The sequence below is a fragment of the Chaetura pelagica genome, unplaced genomic scaffold, assembly GCF_000747805.2.
Source record: "Chaetura pelagica isolate M959 unplaced genomic scaffold, ChaPel_1.0 scaffold24, whole genome shotgun sequence".
In the NCBI taxonomy this organism is placed as follows: Eukaryota; Metazoa; Chordata; class Aves; order Apodiformes; family Apodidae; genus Chaetura; species Chaetura pelagica.
In genome coordinates, this window is record NW_009953077.1 from 2,200,175 (window position 1) to 2,208,745 (window position 8,571).

Here is an 8,571-nt window from a genome sequence, read left to right on the forward strand (position 1 = left end):
AGCAGGAATTATTTTAAATCAACCAGTTTTATTAAATGAGCCAGAAAGGAAAGAGGCAGGGCTAATTACCAACATTCCTTGATGAATTACCTAGCGGTGTGTGGTAAATCTCTGGGCGTCTTTGTCTTTATCCCCAAATTTATCCCTTACTTATTTCTCAAGAGGTTAAAGGACATGGGGCTAATTAAGGAACCAATCCAATGACAGCCAGAATCATTCAAGGTAAGGCTGGTTTTTACTCTTTCCAGCTTTTGCATCTCTGCCTGGTACTTCTTAATCTAATTTTTTTGTTGGTGGTTTTTAATGTTAGTGCTGAGGAGGGGGAGGAAAACTGCTAATCTTGTCACGGTCAAGCAGGTTGAAATTGCCATGCAGTGCTGGGCAAAATGCTACATATTTGTAATTTAGCCAATAAGAAATTCCTTAAGCCTCTCTTGAATGGCAGGAATGTCTCCAGCTTGTCACTTTGAATTCATTCACTACACAAGGTTCAGCATCTGAGAGAATAATGCTGCCAAACTAGCTGAAGAACTGAAATATTTGCAGGCATACATAATGCTGAAAGATTACTTTCAGGAGATGTGAATTGTCACATTTAAAATTTAGCATCTATCACAGGTGTCAGTAGAGGCCTCCCCAGGCCTCCGCCCTGTTCTCCAGCCCTGTGTGTAGCTCCAGGCACTATTTTCTGCCAAATTGAGCCATGGACTTGAGAACACAACTGCAATGACCATCAGTCACCCTCTTCCTAAGTCCTTGGCTCAGGCAGGAAAGTGGAATAAGGTGTTTTTTAAATTAACGTTGACTGAGAAAGGACTTAATACAAGCTGTTAAAACCCGGTGGGCTGCAGAGCCTCATCAATGCTTTTAATACCCACAACTATGGGCACCTACAAATCTTTAGGAAGATTAACTCATCTTCTGCAGGTCCAAAACAGCCACTGACACATGGTGAACCACTATTTTCCCAAGGTCTGGTAATTCAGCCATCAGATAATATGTCTAGACCATGCAAGAAAGAAAGAAAGAAAAAAAAAAAAAAGAAGAAAAAAAGTGCTTTGAAGCTTTAACAGGACAAACTCTGAAAACTCTCCTTAACTTTGTGGATGTTACCATGCCAGTGGGAAGACAGCAAATCCTCAGGGCCACCAACTAGGATATAAACCACCAAGAACCTTCTAAAGGCAAACAGAGCTTGGTCCTCCATATGTCTAAAAAAAAAAAAAAAAAGAAGAAAAAAAGTGCTTTGAAGCTTTAACAGGACAAACTCTGCAAACTCTCCTTAACTTTGTGGATGTTACCATGCCAGTGGGAAGACAGCAAATCCTCAGGGCCACCAACTAGGATATAAACCACCAAGAACCTTCTAAAGGCAAACAGAGCTTGGTCCTCCATATGTCTATATAATTGGGTGTGAGTATATCCTCATTGCCTTTGGTTCAAAAAACATTTTTTTAAACTACTAGGTAACTACAGTGAACTTGCAGGGCAGCAGCTCCATGATCAGGAGCAATTTCTGAGCTACCATCCCACTCTGCTCAGTTACCTGTGCAGTCTCCTCACAGTATCACTTGCCCAGGAAATACCCCAGCCCCCCAGCAACACCATTCAGCAGCACCATGGTTTGTCCCACCACCTTGGGAGCTGTATTTTGTGCCACAGCGACCACAGCTGAAGAGCCAAGATGGAAAAATCAGACATCTTCATCAGCAACAGCAAACCTCTCAAGAGCTAAGCAACAGGCATATTTGCATCCACAGGAAAAGGACATTTGAGACAAAGGGTGAAAGCAGTGTTTTGCACTAGCAGTCATGCAATCAGACACTTTTATACAGAAGTATGTTACCCCTTGAATTCCATGCATTTTTAATGTCTAATAACCCGGGTGTTAAGCAAGAGTTTACATTTTACCTCTATTACTAACCACAGACATCAAGCACCAGTGCTTGTTTTGGAATAGCTTTCAACCCACTAAGCAAGCAACAGATTTAATGCCTGAGAGATACTTTTACTTACATGAAGGCTTGGGACACAAGGCAGGTTTCAGTGGTTCTGTAGTCAAAGGCAAGTTTTTCTCTACGAAGTGTAAGAAACCTTAGTTTAACTGTCCTCTTTGTAGTTCACCAAGACTCAAGTCTGACAAATCACTTGTCTAAGTTCTCAATTGCAAGTACACACCACTGGCACACACTACTATCTACCATTGTCAGGTTAGATTAAATTAACTCTTAATCAGATAAGTGTGTCCACAAACACACATGTGCTGTAGCAGATGTTACCACACATTTATCTTGACATCCCATTGTTCCTGTTCTTCAGAACTGTGAGATAAGTCCCCTACACAATGAAGTTCTATGGTAATTATTACACCAAGAACACTACTGCTAATTGCACAGCCTTCCCTGCTAGGCAGGACTGAGTTACCACCACAGGTCACTCTGTAATAAGCACACTGGAAAAGGACCAGGAGGAGGTAGGTTATTTTATGTATGTCCGTAGTCATTAACATCACTCAGAAGGCATGCTTGGCATTTCAAAGCCAAAGAAATACAGGGTATCTGATGCAAAGAACTTATCGTGGTGGTGCATTTAAAATCTGAATGAGCAATGACATGAGGGTGAAAGCAAGAGGCCAGCCTGGTTGCTTGCACCCTTCCAAGCAGGGTGGCTGCAGCACTGCACTCCTGTTGACATGGACAAGGCAGCTCTAAGGGGGAACATGAGTATGAGCTACAGCAGTGACTAGGGTGGCAGTAAGGAAGAGACAAACAGAACTGTGCTGGTATCAGTAGTGATCAGCCCACACTATGTGATGTGCAAAAGCTCTTGCAATAATCCAGCTAGAAGAGGAGAAATCCAGTAAACAGTACCTTGTTTTTGGCTTTGAAAAGAAGAGGTTTTTGCTTGTTTAGGTCCCCGGATGAAAGAAGAAAGGCCACGATGACAAGATGCAGCAGTAAAGAGCTGTATTTATAGCACCAAAAGCACAGGTAACATATACCATGAAGACACCAACCTAGACAGTGCAGCTGGGGGCATCCTAAATGGGGTCCTTAGTGGCAGGTAACTTTTAATATATCCAGTATATTATAAGCATTGTATGCAAATACACCATCAACCATCTGTTACAAGTCAGTACTAAAAATGGGGATTTAGCCTGTATTTCCATCCATATGTTTGAATACATGCCTGGCATTTTGGGTGAGCTGCCCCATTAGCAAGAGCAGGCACTGTGAGGGAGCTGCAGATGACCAAAGTAGGACCCAGCTTGCCCAGACTGCCTGGAGCAAAGGAACTGTTTGCTTACTTTCCAGAAACAAGAAAAAGGGGATGTTAGCATCCTGAAATGGACCTTTTATATCATCCTTTGGTCAGGAAGCCTTTTATTACCTGCAAAGCATCTATGCAGTGTCCAAAAGATATTTGCATCACTGCAGGAACATGCCAGTTTTGCAGCAAATACCAACTGCAGGTTCCCACCCCAGCCTTCCAGACTGTACCTTGCAGCAGCACCCAAGGTGGCTGTCTCAGGCAAGCATCTCCCATCTCAGCACCTGTGCCAAATAGCAGCTACAGTCTTAAATCCTCAATAGCACAGAAAGAGGGAGGAAAAAACATGGGAAGTCCAGCAGATTTCTTACTGTGCTATTCATCTGGTGTGACAAGACTCAGGAAAAAAGGGAGGTAAATCTGTCTGCTGGAGTGTTAACATGCAGCACCAGGAACAGACTAGGGCAGGGACCACACCATTTCACCCCAACACATCCAGTTCAGGCTTCCACCAACCCATGAGCCGTGGCCTGGTGCATCACATGAAAAACATAGCAGCACAAGCGTGGCATGCATGCACCAACGGGGGGGGGTGTAACATGAAAGACATGAAAAGCTGAACCCAGCAACTCTGTCACACCAACAGGAGATGCTCCCTAAATAACTGCCAGCATACAGCTGCTAGGACTGCAGGAGAAAACCTAATTCCATGGCAGCAAGCAGGAAGACAGTAACAGATTAAGTTCAAGACAGCTATGGGAAAGCTGAACAATGGACCAGCTTCACAACAAACCAAAGGCATGTTCTCTTGATTTCCAATACCCAACTATTTCACCACCTTTAACAAATGTAACTTCACAAGGTATGGGACTAACAGCAGTAATATTATGCAGATGGATGACTGAGGAGCAAAAAGGACTAACCTATCATCATGCCTCAGTGACTACAGGCAAGGATCTGATGTGTGACCTCCTCAAGGCCTGGGCTAACCCTGCTTACTGAAATGCAGCAACCAGTTTCCAAAAATCAGCTCTGGAATACTAAAGTTGAGACCTTCAGCAGCACTTCTGTTGCAACAGATAAGGACTCCTACCAGACAAGAAAATAACTACAATCAACAACAATGAGAACAGCTTCTTAATACCAATTCAGTATAAGAACAAAAATACACATGTATGAACTAAGTTACTCCGTAAAACAACCCGCTGAAGACATCTTAAGACAAACTCTTCCCAAATAATTAAGTCTTTTAAATATGAATATAAACTTACTTTGTACCTCAGGAATAGATCCTGAATGAGCATTTGATAGGGCTTGGGACTACTCCAGTGACCAACATTTTAAGTTATATGCTTCTAGATCCAAGGCAGAGCACTTCTGACATCTCTCTGCAGTGTTTTGTTGTCAACTACCAACAGGAGATGGATGACGAGGTGCTTAAATAAAAACCAGCCTGTACAGCTGTGAAGGTAACATCAGCTCTGCAGAAGGGTAACTGCAAGCCTTAACAAATCTTCCTTTTGCTATGAGATTCAAAGAGATACTGTTTCAAAGGCCTTACACCTACTCCTAGTCCATTCTCATAATTAGGCTCCACAAAGAGACACAAAATTTAAATTCCAACAGGTTATTTCCTACCTTGCCAAGCTACATTACTTGGCAGAGAAGTGATGCAATAAGAAGTCATTACTCAAGAAAAATAAATTCGATACACTCATATGACCTTGAACATACCCCATTATGTAATTTGGGGATTCCTCTGCAGTGTGACATCAGTTAATATGTATTCCTCTTTCTTACTGTATTGTTTCTAAATGAACATCTTTAATATCTTGAAAACAGATGTAAAATATCCACGCTCGTTAACACTTTTGGTTTTCTTTTAAACTAGCCATTCCAAACTACCATCCTCAGACATGTGTTGTTCTTCTTCTCATATTGTGAGATACGGGAGAAAGGATAAGTCACACAACAACATTAAAAAAAAATAAAAATCAAACATAGAAAAATTCAACAGGGTTGGAGTGACGAGTTTTTTTACCCTGTTTCAAAACAAAAAAGCACCCATTATATTTGGTTTTATTTGTTTGTGAGGTCATACTCAAAAAGACCTCTTTTTTTGTACATTACCATTTCTGAATGTGTAGAAATCCCCTTTTTGTCTATCTCATTCTTTAAGGTCACTAAATCCAGACCATCTGGATAATAAAGTTACCAAGTTAGTTCCCTATTTCTCTATTTAAAACTTCTATACAGCTCATATGGAAAATTTGTCTACAGCCAAAAAACAACTGAAGTGTAAAAAGCAGCTGCAGGGAAATGATGTCACTTGTACAGCAGCGATACAGCAGGCAGAGCTGTCACCACATGGGCACCAGGAAGACCCTGTTTTATTGTTCATTTCCTCTTTTGAGCCAAATAACCTATACTTGAAAGAAAAACACCAAACAACCTCAAACAAACAAACAAACAAAAAAAACAACAACAAAAAACCAACTCAAGATTATAAGGACCTTTCAGAGAAATGCTACTTGCACTGAAGCATCAGTGGTAAATTTTTAGCAAGATCAAGACAAAATCTGGTATTTTGAACTATTTTTTTTTTATAGAACTTGTCCACTTTCATCAGTAAGAATAAAAGGATCAAAAACACAAGCAGCAGAACTACGCAAAGCAGTCTCTTTTCTCTCATAGGCAGAGACCAAGAGGAGTTGGTTTTGCAATTCTGACTATTACTTATGTAAATGCAGGTGATGAGGAGACAACCTTCACTTTGCTCCAGCAGGGAGCTCATTTTCCACCACAATCATCACCTTCAACACACAAGTCTAGTTGTTACCAGTTATTACTTTTAATTTACCAGGCAGTTAAGGATACACTCTCTTAACTTTTTGCTTTACAGGGTCATGCACACACTGCTATTTGGGCCAAAGACAAGTTCAGGGGAGGTGTCGTCCCTCTTTCCAGAAGACTCTCCTCCACCAGGAGAAAACAGGGGACTTCTTTCATAGTCATGAAGGACAAGGATTCAGGTCCTTCACAGGAAGTCTCCTAGCACTGCTCCACCAGGTTACAAATCCTATGACTAGCCAGCTTTTAGTAATCCCATTTGTAATAACGGAGCATCACTTCTCAGCTGCAGGGTCTTCTGTAGTTTGACCCTCAGAAATCAAGTGCTGCCTCCCCTCCTCTCTCATATCAAGAGGCAGTTTTAACATGAACAGAGATAACTGCTAATACTTCTTCAAGACATCACCCTGCTTCCTTAACAGTAAAATATCATCTGAAAATAAACACTTTCCTACAAATTTTCAGAGGTTTAAATAAAATCCCTAAAATTTATATCATAACATATTAAGATGAAAGGATGTAAAAACATAACATACGTTTCGTTAAATACGTGCATTACACAAAAAAAACCCCTACTATTTCATAGCACCTACATATCTGCTGGATATGAATTATAACTATGGTGTCATAACCTAGAAACAAGTTTAACAAATTGTTATACACCAACATTAGACAAAATAGCTCTTTCCAGTCCATTTCTGACTGTACTATACATGTGCACATATGCTCAAAGTACATCATATTTAATTTTTAATGGAAATATATCTATGTATAAAAAATACAAAATTCAACTGTGTCCATTTTGTTCCTACATCACAGACCATACTGGAGTATGACTCCAGTGTCCCAATTAAGTATCAGTGTTTGCACTGGCCACACAAAACCATAATGCAGATGCAATAAATAAAAGCACCCAACATTTCCACCATAGACCCATCACACAGATGGCCTCAAAATCCTGAGCCTGCAACTCAGGATTTTAGTTTTAGAACAAAATATTTGAATACATATCACTGATAAATAACAGTGATGAGCAAACTACAGGCATATTGTAACCAAACTTAATCAATTCAACTAGTAAATAACGATCTTACTGACTGAAAGTGGTTACTAAGCATCAGATTGTAATAAAAAGCTTTAGAAATAAAGCAGAGGAAATAGGTAACACTTCAACATTAATGAAAATAACATTTTCATGAAATATGTCAGGAAATTTCTCAAAAACATTTTGCGTTCCTTTCTTCCCACATTTCACACTGCATTACTCTACTTAGACTTACCCAGCGCATGAAATGATCTCTTTTCTTATAGCTGTTCACGTCTTTCCCCGCTAAGTAATTAGCAAGCTACCTCTCCTTTGACAGAGGGTACTAACAAGCTCCTACAGTTTCCAGTAGGACAAGGAATCCAAAGCTACTAATAGCAAACAAGTCATTTAAGAAAAAAAGGATTACGAAGGCTCGTTGCAAAAGGCTGGAAACTCACCCGTATTTCAGATTAAGGCTTTCCGAGGAGCTCTTTTGTAATGAGTTTTTACTCCATTTTACAAAAATATTTCATTCTTTTTCTCTTAAAAATCAAAACACTGATTTGAATTTCTACTGATAATTCTTTCTCTTTGAAAATAACTAAGTACTAGAAAGACAGGAAAGTGTTTTCAAAAAGGAGAATGACGGAAACATGAGTTTTGTAACAAAACGTCCCTCCCGAGATCTCAAAGTTTGAAGAAAACAAAAGTCACACGAACTTTTTGAAAAAGACTTTCCATTCTTGGCTACCAGGACACCAAAGTAAGCTGCAAATCAAGCCAGAACATAGCTTAGTTGAAAAATTTCATTGCCAAAAAAATCCCTCTAACCATGGCCCTGTAAAGTAAAGTCCGTTTAGATGAGGAAGAGCTCGTGAACAGAGACCCGCATACCTTGAGGACCTCCATGGGGACCTGAGTGGCAGGCGGCAGGCTGGTAGGGACACTGACGTTGATGGCAGGTGTCTGGCTGACTGGTACTCGCTGCTGCATGAACTGGGCTGCTTGCTGCTTCTGCTGCTGCTCCCGACGCTCCTGCTCCTGCATCTGCTCACGCATGAGCTGCTGTCGTAGCAGGATTCGTGAGGTCATGCTGGAGGAGCTTAAGGGAGGCTTGGAAGCGCCAGGATGCTCGGAATTGCTGTGGGAAGACCAAAGAGACACAGTTCAGCTTCCACAAGTGGGATTGCAGCTATGGTGGTGGGAGCTTGCAGAATTCCAGGGGAACGCAGGGCGGGATGGGTGAGGATCCGCCGCACCGCGCGGGGGGAATTCGGAGCCGACCTACTTCAGGTACTTAGCAGCCACATTAGGCTGCCTTAACTTGACTGCAGCTCACCACTTCCAAACACCAGTGCCCAGCTGTAAAGAGCTATTTGCTGTTTCAATTTTTACAGCAACCATCCACAAGAAAAGCAAATGCT

The 8,571-nt window shown here is 41.1% G+C and overlaps 1 protein-coding gene across 2 annotated transcripts in view; it reads right to left on the reverse strand.

Annotated features, from left to right (window-relative positions):
* The window catches only part of MITF (microphthalmia-associated transcription factor), a 45,432-nt gene extending 37,124 nt beyond the window's left edge, over window positions 1-8,308 (reverse strand). The window contains exon 1 of one of the 2 annotated variants that reach the window (XM_009996896.1): window positions 8,042-8,308. In XM_009996896.1, coding sequence (XP_009995198.1) covers window positions 8,042-8,239 — 198 coding nt within the window. In that variant the 5' untranslated portion in view covers window positions 8,240-8,308. The remainder of the gene's footprint in view (window positions 1-8,041) is intronic. The other variant, XM_009996890.1, reaches the window with a different exon arrangement.
* Between the last annotated feature and the right edge of the window lie 263 nt (window positions 8,309-8,571).